The sequence below is a fragment of the Salvelinus namaycush genome, chromosome 34 (assembly GCF_016432855.1).
Source record: "Salvelinus namaycush isolate Seneca chromosome 34, SaNama_1.0, whole genome shotgun sequence".
Lineage (NCBI taxonomy): Eukaryota > Metazoa > Chordata > Actinopteri > Salmoniformes > Salmonidae > Salvelinus > Salvelinus namaycush.
The window spans coordinates 15,849,092-15,864,549 of NC_052340.1; the positions used below are offsets into that span (position 1 = coordinate 15,849,092).

The 15,458-nt window shown below is 46.0% G+C and overlaps 1 protein-coding gene across 1 annotated transcript in view; it reads left to right on the forward strand.

Annotated features, from left to right (window-relative positions):
• LOC120029212 (neurobeachin-like) overlaps window positions 1–15,458 on the forward strand; it is a 327,891-nt gene that overhangs the window by 281,548 nt on the left and 30,885 nt on the right. Inside the window, exons 47-48 of the mRNA XM_038974506.1 lie at window positions 9,788–9,928; window positions 11,115–11,234. Coding sequence (XP_038830434.1) covers window positions 9,788–9,928; window positions 11,115–11,234 — 261 coding nt within the window. The remainder of the gene's footprint in view (window positions 1–9,787; window positions 9,929–11,114; window positions 11,235–15,458) is intronic.

A 15,458-nucleotide genomic window follows, 5' to 3' on the forward strand; every position in this document is an offset into this window, starting at 1 on the left:
GGAGCCACGCGTTGGGGAGGGGGTACGGTTCCGTATACTCCCTGTCCGGCCTCTAGGTCATAACTAACTTTGTTATTCAGGGACTGGACATTAGCGAGTATATACTCGGAAGCAGTGGGTGGTGTGCGCGCATCCGAAGTCTGACTAGAAGACCGCTCCGACTCCCTCTCATCCGGCGGTGTTGTTTTGGGTCGGCCTCTGGAATGCCCTGGGTGGTGCGGACAAAGGATCCGCTTCGGAAAAGTCCTATTCCTGGTCGTAGTGTTGGTAAACTGACACTGCTCTGATATCCAATAGTTCTTCTCGGCTGTATGTAATAACACTTAAGATTTTCCGGGCTAACAATGTAAGAAATAATACATAAAAAAACAAAATACTGCAAAGTTTCCTAAGGACCAGAAGCGAGGCAGCCCTGTCTGTCGGCGCCATTTTAGAATAACGTAACAAAATGTGGAAAAAGGGAAGGGTCCCTACTCTATACTACTCCCTCCTTTCACTTGCGTAAGCAGGGTCACTACACTACTATGCTGTATTTAACAATGTGACGTTATATTAATTTGCCTTCTCTGCTTAGTTACTAGTAGCAAATCCTGATGTTTTTAAAAGAGTTAACAAAAGTTTTTGCTGAAAAGTTTGTTTATGTCATAGCAAAGGTTAGCAATGTAGCTAGCTAGCTGCGCAGCCAAACTCGCATAGACAACTCTGGGGATTTAGTGGTGCTAGTCGTGCATATCACCCTTTACTGTATCAGTGTTTTATAGACTGCTACTGAACTTCAGAAAACCTATACCATGAGAGAAACCACCCGAACGAAGAACTCTGAAGAACTAGATTGTAGCTGTTCAAGATGCTTCTTCTGACAAGCCCAGAGAGAAAACAAGTGTGACTCTTCCTGCACTGTACTATGATGTCATTTCTTTTGAAATATAAAATGCCGTATGTGTGTCTCCTTGGGAGTTAGCCTAGATATTGCCACAAGAACTGCAGAACTCTCTCTTTCTCTGTGTTTCACACACTCACACACACACACACACACACGCTCCTCTTGGATCCTCCACTTTGGGGTCTCTACTCTCTGCAGTCAGAGAATGATCCTAATTACATGTGATGAGTGGTTTATCTAGTGTAGCATGTGACAGCCCTATAATCCAGCAGCTAGGTTTGATCATGTCTTGTTTGGTGGTGGAGGTAGGTATCACTAGGTCAGGTGTTATTTATGGGAGTGAACTCAGAAGGAGCTAAATGCAGAGCTGTCTAAAGCACTTGTTTTTATTGTCTCCTTATCATGTCCTGTATTTACATAATCACCTGATAATAGATAGCTGGTGATTACTGTGTGTTAAAGGAATGGTAGAGGATACGGTTTGTTGTCACTATTCTACTCCACTAACCAGCCACGGAAGGGGGTCCCATATGGCACCCTATTCCCTATGTACTGTAGTGCACAACTTTTGACCAGGGCCCTATATCCCCATCTCCCACCTAGTATCTATTTTAGCACATTAGCTTGCTAACATTAGCATCGATAGTTCCGTCAATTAACCTTAAGCAAATGAGTTGTTAGTACAATCAACACACTTGACATGCCTGGTTGCTTTAAAGTGTGTTTGTCAAGAAATCAATAAAATACCACATTGTAGCAAAGTTATCTAGGTAGCTAGCTGTCGCACATCAACAACAGAGAAGGTCAGAGTATAGCCAGAAATGGATGTTGTCTTGTTTGCGTGAACTAGCCCAAAAAAAAATGTTACCCAAATGGACCCTGGTCAAAAGTAGCATAAAATATAGGGAATAGAGTGCCAGGTTGCTGGTGCTGCATGCATGTGAAAGGCTTAGAGCTTAGAAAGCTCTTATGGCCACTTAAGACCCAACACTATCTACCATGTTAACAGCTTTTTAATGTCTTACTAATGAGCTAGTTTAACAGGCTAAAGCCCCCATATCTTTTTATAGGCTAAGAGCTGTCTGTGAGGGTGACAGAGGAAGCCGATAAGATGTAATGGACAAGACACACGATTTAACATGTAGAATAGTCTGGAAATGAACAGAAAATGACAGCAGATGTTATGTGGTCAGAGGCGATATGACTTCCATCTGCTGCTTTTAACCGTTTGTCGGTGAGGTTTTGTCCTTAAGATACGACATCCATCCTGCTGCTGGGTTTAGTGGAAATATTCATATTGACAGTCTCTCAGTATTTTGAGTTCTTGGCTAGCTATGAGACCACGTTAGCTCTGAGACCATGTTAGCTATGAAACCACGTGTCACGATCGTCTTGCGGTGAGAGAGAGGACCAAAACGCAGCGTGTGAAAAATTCATTCTCTTTATTTAGAGAAGAGTGAAACACGAAACGAACACTTATAACAAAACTAAACAAAACAACAAACGACCGTGAAGCTACAAACGTAAGTGCAATACAAAAACTACAAACGTTCTACATAGACAATTACCCACAAAACCCAATGCCTATGGCTGCCTTAAATATGGTTCTCAATCAGAGACAATGAACCACAGCTGCCTCTAATTGAGAACCAATCTAGGCAGCCATAGACATACAAACACCTAGACAAGACACTGACCCATTTAACATACAAACCCCTAGACAATCCAAAAACACATACATTCCCCATGTCACACCCTGACCTAACTAAAATAATAAGGAAAACAAAGAATACTAAGGCCAGGGCGTGACAGTACCCCCCCCCCCCCCCCCAAAGGTGCGGACTCCGGCCGCAAAACCTAACACAGAAGGGGAGGGTCCGGGGTGGGCCTTCCTATGGCGGCGGCTCGGGTGCGGGACATGACCCCCACTCCACCATTGGCAATACCAGCTTTGGTGTCTCTGGTAGATCCTGGCTGACTGGCGGCTCTGGAAGATCCTGGCTGGCGGTAGGCTCTGGCTGCTCATGGCTGGCGACTCTGGCTGGCTGGCTGGCGACTCTGGCTGCTCATGGCTGGCTGGCTGGCGACTCTGGCTGCTCATGGCTGGCTGGCTGGCGACTCTGGCTGCTCATGGCTGGCTGGCTGGCGACTCTGGCTGCTCATGGCTGGCTGGCTGGCGACTCTGGCTGCTCATGGCTGGCTGGCTGGCGACTCTGGCTGCTCATGGCTGGCTGGCTGGCGACTCTGGCTGCTCATGGCTGGCTGGCTGGCGACTCTGGCTGCTCATGGCTGGCTGGCTGGCGACTCTGGCTGCTCATGGCTGGCTGGCTGGCGACTCTGGCTGCTCATGGCTGGCTTGCTGGCGACTCTGGCTGCTCATGGCTGGCTGGCTGGCGACTCTGGCGGCTCATGGCTGGCTGGCTGGCGACTCTGGCTGCTCATGGCTGGCTGGCTGGCGACTCTGGCGGCTCATGGCTGGCTGGCTGGCGACTCTGGCGGCTCATGGCTGGCGGCTCATGGCTGGCTGGCTGGCGACTCTGGCGGCTCGGGACAGACGGGCGGCTCTGACCTGCTGAGGCGCACAGTAGGCCTGGTGCGTGGTGCCGGAACTGGTGGTACCGGACTGGAGACACGCACCTCAAGGCTAGTGCGGGGAGCAGGAACAGGGCACACTGAATTCTCGAGGCGCACTATAGGCCTGGTGCGTGGTACCGGAACTGGTGGTACCGGGCTGGGGACACGCACCTGAAGGCTAGTGCGGGGAGAAGGAACAGGGCATACTGGACCCTGGAGACGCACATTAGGCCTAGTGCGTGGTGCCGGCACTGGTGGTACCGGGCTGGGGACACGCATCTCAGGGCTAGTGCGGGGAGCAGCAACAGGACGCACAGGACTCTGGAGACGCACAGGAGGCTTGGTGCGTGGTGCCGGAACTGGTGGTACCGGGCTGGAGACACGCACCATAGGGCGAGTGCGTGGAGGAGGAACAGGGCTCTGGAGACACACTGGAAGCCTGGTGCGTGGTGTAGGCACTGGTGGTACTGGGCTGGGGGCGGGGAGGTGGCGCCGGAAATACCGGACCGTGCAGGCGTACTGGCTCCCTTGAGCACTGAGCCTGCCCAACCTTACCTGGTTGTATGCTCCCCGTAGCCCGACCAATGCGGGGAGGTGGAATAACCCGCACTGGGCTGTGTAGGCGAACCGGGGACACCATGCGTAAGGCTGGTGCCATGTATGCCGGCCCGAGGAGACGCACTGGAGGCCAGATGCGTTGGGCCGGCTTCATGACATCCGGCTCAATACTCAATCTAGCCCTGCCAGTGCGGGGAGGTGGAATAACCCGCACCGGGCTATGCACACGTACAGGAGACACTGTGCGCTCTACCGCATAACACGGTGTCTGCCCGTACTTTCGCGCTCCACGGTAAGCTCGGGGAGTTGGCGCAGGTCTCCTACCTGACTTCGCCACACTCCCTTGTAGCCACCCCCCCCAAGAAATTTTTGGGTTTGACTCTAGGCTTCCAGCCTTGCTTCCGTGCTGCCTCCTCATATCGCCTCCTATCGGCTTTAGCTGCCTCCAGCTCTTCACGAGGGAGGCGATATTCTCCCGGTTGAGCCCAAGGTCCCTTACCTTCCAGTATCTCCTCCCAAGTCCAAGAATCCTTTATGCGCTGCTCCTGCTGCTGCTTAACACGCTGCTTGGTCCCGGTTTGGTGGGTAATTCTGTCACGATCGTCTTGCAGTGAGAGAGAGGACCAAAACGCAGCGTGTGAAAAATACATTCTCTTTATTTAGAGAAGAGTGAAACACGAAACTAACACTTATAACAAAACTAAACAAAACAACAAACGACCGTGAAGCTACAAACGTAAGTGCAATACAAAAACTACAAACGTTCTACATAGACAATTACCCACAAAACCCAATGCCTATGGCTGCCTTAAATATGGCTCTCAATCAGAGACAATGAACCACAGCTGCCTCTAATTGAGAACCAATCTAGGCAGCCATAGACATACAAACACCTAGACAAGACACTGACCCATTTAACATACAAACCCCTAGACAATCCAAAAACACATACATTCCCCATGTCACACCCTGACCTAACTAAAATAATAAGGAAAACAAAGAATACTAAGGCCAGGGCGTGACACCACGTTAGCTGTGAGACCATGTTTTTTTTTTTTTTCTGCAGGTAGATCAGCTTTAAGATTCTAGCTTCCATCAATGTAATTGTCTGCATCACTTCCAATCCCCCATATATTGTTTTGCAAATATATACAGTACCTGTCAAAAGTTTAGACACACCTAATCATTGCAGGGTTTTTCTTTATTTTTACTATTTTCTACATTTATTTGGACTGCAATTTCTGAGGCTGGTAACTCTAATGAACTGATCCTCTGCAGCAGAGGTAGCTCTTGGTCTTCCTTCCTGCCGGTCCTCATGAGAGACAGTTTCATCATAGCGCTTGATGGTTTTTGCAATTGCACTTGAAGAAACGTTCAAAGTTCTTGAAATTATTCTGATTGACTGACCTTCATGTCTTAAAGTAATGATGGACTGTCTTTTCTCTTTGCTTATTTGAGCAGTTCTTGCCATAATATGAACTTGGTATTTTAACAAATAGGGCTATCTTCTGTATACCATCCCTAACTTGTCACAACACAACTGATTGGCTCAAATGCATTAAGAAGGAAATAAATTCCACAAATGTACTTTTAACAAGACACACCTGTTAATTAAAATGCATTCCAGGTGACTACCTCATGAAGCTGGTTGAGAGAATGCCAAGAGTGTGCAAAGCTGTCATCAAGGCAACCGCTAAAAGCATTTCCAATGCTCTCACCTCAATTTGCTTTATATATAGCTATTAAAAAAACTATATATATCTTAATTTCCATCATTAACAATTAATATGGCTGAAAAATCTAAAATCGAACATATTTTGATTTGTTTAACAATTTTTTGGTTACTACATGATTCCATATGTATATAGTTTTGATGTCTTCACTGTTCTACAATGTAGACAATTGTAAAAATAAAGAAAAACCCTTGAATGAGTAGGTGTGTCCAAACCATTAAAAAGTACCATAGTAATTGAGTGTCCATGATATTTGCATTGCAACTAAGTAACCCTCCAATTGTTCTCCACTATTACACCCTCTAAAGCCCCTCCCCATCCCAAGTTGGGTTGTCATCCCAGTGACCAGCAGGCCACCCCCGTCCCCCCGGATCACTAGGGCCCCCGAGAGGCCAGGACCCATCCTTTGAAAAGAGCACACGGTGCCACACCACAGAACAGAAGCAGATCCACCGCTAAAAGCATTTCCAATGCTCTCCCCTCAATTTGCTTTATATATAGCTATTAAAAAACTATATATATCTTTATTTCCATCATTAACAATTAATATGGCTAATAATGTTGACAGTTCAATCAAAGGATTATTACCTATAACCAGGATTGCCATTGCATTACATTTTTGTCAAGCAATTATTATATTAACAAACAATTATTGTGATTCATCCTATATTGCCTCTAACATCCTTACCCCTAGCAACAGATGTGGGACACACACACACACACACACACACACACACACACACACACACACACACACACACACACACACACACACACACACACACACACACACACACACACACACACTCTCTCAACCCCTTTTCCCACAATCAACTATAAGCTCAGATGCTCAACTGTTGTTACATCCCAGAGCACCAACTCAAAAAAGGACTTGATTTACGAATGCATATACAGTTACAACTGTTTGAGAAAGCATGCAAGATTGAGCAAAATTGGCAAAAATTGGGAGATTTCACCATTGTCAAGTCCTAGGTGATGGAGATCGGCTACACCACCTTCCCCTGAAACACACACACACTGGTCCCTCGTTGTGACCATTTTCCCAAGCGTCTCTGTGCAGTCAGACCTTTGATTATTTTGTGCAACCAGGGTCACAATAATATGTCCCCTCTCTGATTGTCCGAGTGTGACCCCCTTCCCATGGGTTACTGCAGCTAGTGTTGCCAGCACTGCCACTACCTGGGTGGGGGTACCCCACCGGGAGCCACACCGGCTACCTACAAGGTCGTAAAGGTTCTCATTAGCAGCTTTGAGAATGTCCTTGTATATTATGCTCTCCCATCAGGGGGCTCTGGCTTTGTAGGACCAACCCTGCCAGGCAGGCTCAGAATCTTGTATATTATGCTCTCCCATCAGGGGGCTCTGGCTTTGTAGGACCAACCCTGCCAGGCAGGCTCAGAATCTTGTATATTATGCTCTCCCATTAGGGGGCTCTGGCTTTGTAGGACCAACCCTGCCAGGCAGGCTCAGAATCTTGTATATTATGCTCTCCCATCAGGGGGCTCTGGCTTTGTAGGACCAACCCTGCCAGGCAGGCTCAGAATCTTGAAGGGACTGTGCTGCTCTAGTAGGTCTCTATCCACATTCCTCAATCTGTTTTGGCTGCAAATAGGCAACTTACAGTATGCCCATGAAACAGATAAGGACTTTAGTGTATGGGTCGCTTAGGTGGGTGTCTAGGGTATAGGCTTGGGGATCGTTCCATCACGATAGGACAATAAATAAATAAATAATGTATAATTTATTTTAAAATGTATCCCTCATCCGCACAAAATTGAAAGCTCTCTCTCGCAACCCTTGCTCACAGACACGCATTGGTTCTGGGATATGCAACCATTTCCTTTCTCACTCACTTAACACCACACTTTTCCAAACACAAAAAACACACACCGCCCCTTTCATCACAATACATCCACACATACCCATGTACTGTGCCTTCTATGTCTTCTGTTTGCTGTGTTTTGTATCTCCACCATGTTGATTGAGTACTTTTGTGTTCCAATTCGTTATATTTTAAGTATTATTTTACTAGTTATCCTTTCTTCTAATGCCGTCTTATCCCTTTATAAAATACAATAAATCTAAATTTAAATAATTATTTTAAAACATTCCCTATCTTGAATGGTATAGTGTAGTTGTAGTTCATTTAACAATTGTTTAATTTTATTGCTTTTCTATCTATTTTTTACAATTATTATTACATTCCCTACCATGGCTACTATTTGGCGTTCCATTATTCGACTCCGCTATGAGAACTTTGTAATTTTTTAGAATAGCCATGGAGTGAGCAATCTGTGTCTCGGAACATTTGGTTGTCAATATACAGTTTATCGACTACGAGAGCTACACGCTTCCCTTTTAATCTATTCTCCTTGAAGATTGGGTACAGAACAGGTTAGCTATGAGACCACATTAGCTGTGAGACCATGTTAGCATTGAGACCATGTTAGCTGTGAAGCCATGTTAGCTGTGAGACCATGTTAGCTGTGAGACCATGTTAGCTGTGAGACCATGTTAGCTGTGAAGCCGTGTTAGCTGTGAAGCCGTGTTAGCTGTGAGACCGTGTTAGCTGTGAGACCGTGTTAGCTGTGGGACATGTTAGCTGGTTGTCAGAACCGGGTTGAAACCCAGTCTGTCCTATTATCTGTCTGAGCTGTCCAGCTGCAACTATGATTGGGCTAAGATGACTGAGACCAGCCTGGTTCCTCCTGGATGTTTACCAGCATGTCTGACTTCCTGTAGCCCACAGCCCAATCACAGCTGGCCCCAGACGTCACATGACAGCCTATTATCACCCTGTAAATCTCAGCAGATCTCAATAAACTTCTCTTTCATTCTCTCTCATCGTGCTAACATCGATGTGGACGGTCATTACGTTGGAGAGGAAAGAAAGGAACGTAGAAGGAAACCAGACGTGACCAGTTGGTTTGGAGTGAGAGAGTTGAGCGCTAGTCATTCCTACTAATGCCATGTGTTCTGTGCCACATAGAGGGATCTATGGGCTGTTGGAAAATAATGAAGATGATGAGAAAGTCTGGCTGCATCTCATATGGAAGCCTATGCACTATATGTCCAGGGCCTTCTGGTCAAAACTAGTGCACTATATAGGGAATTTAATGTAATTTGGAAAGCAGCTTTTCGTGTTGTAACACTCTCATAACTCTAGTCACGGGAATACTGGAGTAACGGCACAGTCAATGATTTGATATTAAAGTTATTTTATTTTTAGTCGTTGGTTTCTCCACTAGCTGCAGCTGGTCTGAATCAAGGGCTTTGTTGGGATAGATTTCCCATGATTCCTGTGGTCAATCCGAGACACGGATACACACCCTCCCCTACTGACCAATAGCACTGAGTGTATTAACATTGACTGCCAATATACCTTCAATGGCTGCCTGTTGGCCAGGGTGATTGAGAAGGCAGAGAAAACCATTTATCCTCCAGGACATGTATTTTAATGGCTAATTAGATTGTCTTAGAAACACATGAGAAAGCAAAGGCTTGGGACCCAGAGTGAGTCTCAGTGTCATAATATTGGCGTAGGGCGCGTCACAAATGGCATCATATTACCCACATAATTAGTGGCATCCTATTACCCAAAGGTAGTGTGCTATATTGGGAATGGGTTGCTATTTGTGACCCAGAATGAGTCTTGGCGTAATACAGAGAGTCTGGGACACATAGTGTAATATTGACTTGGCTTCTGTTCCTGTGTTATGGTGGAAGTATGAATTATGCTTTCAATGGTCAACATTTGGGTTGTAAATTCATATATTTCTTGTTTTATCCATTGTCTAGGTACGTAATTACTGTAATATCAATAGCAGGCCTTACTTAACTCCTGTGGCCTTTTTCTACCATGACAACATGGCGGGCCATATTAAATTGTCTCATTTGGTTCGGGGGCCTTGTGTTTGACAACCCTGATCTAGGAGCTGTCTGTCTGCTAAGTCTTTAAAATCAGTTATATACTGAACATCATATCTTCTGTATGTAGTAACTTCTGTTTCTCCCTCAGCCAATCGGAGCGTTGAACCCAAAGCGAGCGGTGTTCTATGCAGAGCGCTATGAATCCTGGGAGGAGGACCAGACACCCCCATATCACTACAATACCCACTACTCCACCGCTAACTCCACCCTGCTCTGGCTGCTCAGGATAGTACGTACTCTGTACCCCATCCACCCAATACCCTATTCCCTGTACCTAGAAAAGGGGTGGTTGATCAAACAAATATATAGGTTCATTATCATTTCTACACTTTCTATCTGATTTTAGACTTGTGGAGACAGACGTTAGTCATTTTTTATCCAAAATAACATTTTCTAAATGGCAGCTAGTACAGTAAGTTAGTTAGATATTGAGTCACACAGTCCACACAGTTGAAAGCACATTGATACCACCTAGTGTTTAGTAAATACCAGTGGAATCTAAATTGTGAGATATAGGGTTACCCCTCCTGGGGTTTGTCCATATCTGATATGTTAGGCAGCTCGTTAATTGGAGAAAGCTTGATGGGGAGTTAGTAGCACCCCCTGTCCTCCCTTAGCCTGCCACTCTCCCCCTCCTCTCCCCCTCTACTCCCTACATCCCTCCATCAGAACACTGTCTCCGTCTCAGACTGGGAACACCACATACAGTATCAGCAAATTAGAACCGTCGCTCCCGGCTACCAAGAAGCACAGTAATTAATACTCCCTAAGGCATTGTGGGTAATGTACAGTAGGGGAGGACGGACGGACGGACGGACGGACGGACGGACGGACGGACGCTAGTCTGGCACAGGAACATCAGATATATACAGACACAGAAACACATCATTGATAAAGAACTCAGTGGAACTCAACCCAAACAATGGAAATGCCAAAATTATTCTACATTTAGGTTATTGTTTATATGTGTTTTGTGTACTTCTAAATGTTATGCAGCCAAAATCGGACTTTAGTAATTTACATTGTGGGCCTGTGACAATACATGACAATACATGACAATCATGACGGATTTGACAAATATTCACTTTGTTAGATCAGATTTGTCGAATGTGCACCAATCTGGCATCCTTCTTCGATCCCCCACAGTCTGCGTTCCATTGACCTCTTTACCGCATCTAGGGTTCCAATAAGAGATTCTCATTGCCCTTATCTCTGTCACAACCAGTAGAATTCAGCCATTAGCTCTCCTTAGGGGAGCAGAAATTATTCATTCTGAACATGCAATAGAAAATCTAGTTCACTGACAGTATGGTTTGGTATGGTGGTGTTATCTGTGTTCTGATATTTGTGTGTGTTTGTGTGTGCATGAAACATCCTTTGCTCAACGTAAAATGTATGTATGTTTTTTCTTGCAGGAACCTTTCACCACGTTCTTCCTGAATGCTAACAACAACAAGTTTGACCATCCAGACCGGACCTTCTCAGCCATCACCCGCTCCTGGAGGCACTGCCAGAGAGACACCTCAGACGTCAAGGTGTGTGTCTTTGTGTCGCTGTGTGTGTGGGTGTCTGTGCGTGTGTGTGTGGGTGTGTGTCCATGAAACAACCTCTGCTCAGTGTAAAATACTCTGTATCTACAGTGGGTCTGATGCATTCCCTGTTCATCGGTATTCAACCCAGAAGGAAACGTCACAATAAAACATAAACCATGAATTATAAATAACACTGTGCTCAAACTCTGAGGAACAGAGACATGGTACACAGTGAATAACTAAAGCACTTACAAATACATACTTGATTTATCGCTTATATAAAAATAAAACATTACTTTAAAAACAAAGGAGTGCTGTACTGTATGTGAACAAAGGCTGAAGACAAAGAAAGAAAGAAATCCTCTCCTTCCTCAGAGGAGCAGTCAGAGGATGTGTCCCAAATGGCTCCCTATGGGTCCTGGTCCAAAGTAGTGCACTATATAGAGAATGGGGTGCCATTTGGGATGCAGACAGAGGAACGCTGAACCACCACAGCCACTCTATAACACAGCGGGAACAGCTCTGACCTCAAAGTGTCAGATATTTCTAGAACACCCCACGTCGGGTTAGTGTTGCCCCAGGCAATTAATAAAGCATTAATGACAAAAGCTATTTAAAATGTAGTGTTTTATGTCTGGACAGGGCTTTTCCTGGGCTCGGCTTGTGGTGGAAAGGGAGAGAGCAGCACACCAGATAACATGCCCTGTTAACAAATACATGCTACTTTAAACTACTTGTATGTCTATCTGTCTGTCTGTTGAAACACACAGAACATGGCTGCTGGTCTATCAGCACGAAGGAGAGAGTGACAAGATATTACAACAGCAGCTGTGTTTCATTATTCTGCTAAATTGTTTTACCTACACACTCAGTTCAAACTACACACACTCAGTTCAAACTACACACACTCAGTTCAACCTACACACACTCAGTTCAAACTACACACACTCAGTTCAAACTACACACACTCAGTTCAAACTACACACACTCAGTTCAACCTACACACACTCAGTTCAAACTACACACACTCAGTTCAAACTACACACACTCAGTTCAAACTACACACACTCAGTTCAAACTACACACACTCAGTTCAAACTACACACACTCAGTTCAACCTACACACACTCAGTTCAAACTACACACACTCAGTTCAACCTACACACACTCAGTTCTACCTACATACACTCAGTTCTACCTACATACACTCAGTTCTAGCTACACACTCAGTTCTACCCACACACACTCAGTTCTAGCTACACACTCAGTTCTACCTACATACACTCAGTTCTAGCTACACACTCAGTTCTACCCACACACACTCAGTTCTACCTACACACTCAGTTCTACCCACACACACTCAGTTCTACCTACACACTCAGTTCTACCCACACACACTCAGTTCTACCCACACACACTCAGTTCTACCCACACACACTCAGTTCTACCTACACACTTTCAGTTCTACCCACACACACTCAGTTCTACCTACATACGCTCAGTTCTACCTACACACACTCAGTTCTACCTACACACTCAGTTCTACCTACACACACTCAGTTCTACCTACACACTCAGTTCTACCTACACACTTTCAGTTCTACCCACACACACTCAGTTCTACCTACACACTCAGTTCTACCCACACACACTCAGTTCTACCCACACACACTCAGTTCTACCCACACACACTCAGTTCTACCTACACACTCAGTTCTACCCACACACACTCAGTTCTACCCACACACACTCAGTTCTACCCACACACACTCAGTTCTACCCACACACACTCAGTTCTACCCACACACACTCAGTTCTACCCACACACACTCAGTTCTACCTACACACTCAGTTCTACCCACACACACTCAGTTCTACCCACACACACTCAGTTCTACCCACACACACTCAGTTCTACCCACACACACTCAGTTCTACCCACACACTTTCAGTTCTACCCACACACACTCAGTTCTACCTACATACGCTCAGTTCTACCTACACACACAGGTATTCAGACCCTTTTCTATGAGACTCGAAATTGATCCTCCTTGAGATGTTTATACAACTTGATTGGAGTCCACCTGTGAGAAATTCAATTGATTGGACATTATTTGGAAAGGCACACACCTGTCTACATAAGATCCCACAGTTGACAGTGCATATCAGAGCAAAAACCAAGCCATGAGGTTGAAGGAATTGTCCGTAGAGCTCCGAGACAGAATTGTGTCGGGAGAACCTTCCAGAAGGACAACCATCTCTGCAGCACTCCACCAATCAGGCCTTTATGGTAGAGTGGCCAGACTGAAGCCACTCCTCAGTAAAAAACACATGACAGCCCGCTTGGAGTTTGCCAAAAGGCACCTAAAGGACTCTCGGACCATGAGAAACAAGATTCTCTGCTCTGATGAAACCAAGATTGAACTCTTTGGCCTGAATGCCAAGAGTCACGTCTGGAGGAAACCTGGCTCGATCCCTAAGGTGAAGCATGGTGGTGGCAGCATCATGCTGTGGGGATGTTTTTCAGTGGCAGGGACTGGAAGACTAGTCAGGACAGAGGGAAAGAGATCCTTAATGAAAACCTGCTCAGGACCTCAGACTGGGGCGAAGGATCACCTTCCAACAGGACAGCGACCCTAGCACACAGCCAAGACAGCGCAGGAGTGGCTTCGGGACAAGTCTCTGAATGCCCTTGAGTGGCCCAGCCCAGCCAGAGTTCTCCCTACATACACAGAGTTCTACCTACATACACACAGTTTTACGTATGTACACACAGTTACCTACATACACAAAGTGTTACCTACATAATGACAAAGAGTACAGGACCGGGGGGAGTGGGAGGGGGGCCTTAACAGCGTTGAGCTGACCACCTACAAGAGCAAGTCAATGTCGAGAGACCTCGTACCAGCATCCCCCCCTCCACTCATTCCACCCTCCTCCCCTTCACAATACATTTTTTAAGTGTTGCTCATCCATGTGTGTGTGTGTGTGTGTGTGTGTGTGTGTGTGTGTGTGTGTGTGTGTGTGTGTGTGTGTGTGTGTGTGTGTGTGTGTGTGTGTGTGTGTGTGTGTGTGTGTGTGTGTGTGTGTGTGTGTGTGTGTGTGTGTGAGAGAGAGGGTGAGGCAGACTTGTCTGTGAGTAGTCAACAGTCCCAGTAACGCTGCCAGTCTGTCACCTGAAGGGACCCAGCCGCATTTAATATAGCTAATGCTATGGAGGCTGTTAGCTGACAGGCTCCATAGATAGCGAACAGGCTCCATAGATAGCTATCTATGGAGGCTGTGTGATTGACTTGTTAAGCCCATTAACAGGCTGTTGCTGTATTAATGGCTGCCAGGGGAGCTGTTAGCTCTAACGGCTTGGTGCTGAGTTATGACAGGGAAGTTTACAAATAGAGAGAGTAAGGAGGGAGACAGAGGGAGAGAGAGAGAGAAATAGATAAATAAAGAGAGAGATAGGTGAGGGAGGGGAGAGAGAGGGAGGGGGGGATGGGAACAGCCTCCAATGTTGTGGTCAGTCAAAGGGTGAAATGTGACCAACACCAGACTCGTGTTTTATTGGAGTGTTTCCTGTCATGCCAGCTTCTTCTCTAAACCCTGCCTGTTACCCTCCTGTAGTTATCCTCCCATAGGCAACAGGCCTGGTCAAACTCCCATAGGCCTGGTAAAAACCAACAGCATCACAGAACACGACAAACACTGCTTTCATAAATCAGTACTCATACTAGCACTGAACCAGCTAGGAGGCCCAGCACATTTTAGACACACACAGACACAGTCGCTGACACACACACACACACACACACACACACACACACACACACACACACACACACAAGTCCGCACGCACACACACACAAAGTCACTGACCCACACACATGCACACACACCTGACACACACACCTGACACACAACACATACACCTCCTGATACACACAGGCCTAGACAGAGTTTAAATGGTTTTAATGGTTTTCTAATGAGGGCTCTGACAGAGAGAGGAGGGAGACGCCACATTCCTGTTGTGCACATGGTCCAATTTACAATTTACAATTTACAATTTACAAAGGCATCTGTCAGAGAGAGAGAAGGGAAGGGGAGGAAAGGGGACTCTGTGATAGGCTGAAGCAGTGGTCACCAACCGGTCGATCGTGATCTTTAAGGCATTCCTAGTCGATCTCCAACGGTAAATCCTTGCACACCTTTTTTCGCTGGTGGCGGTAGGTGTAT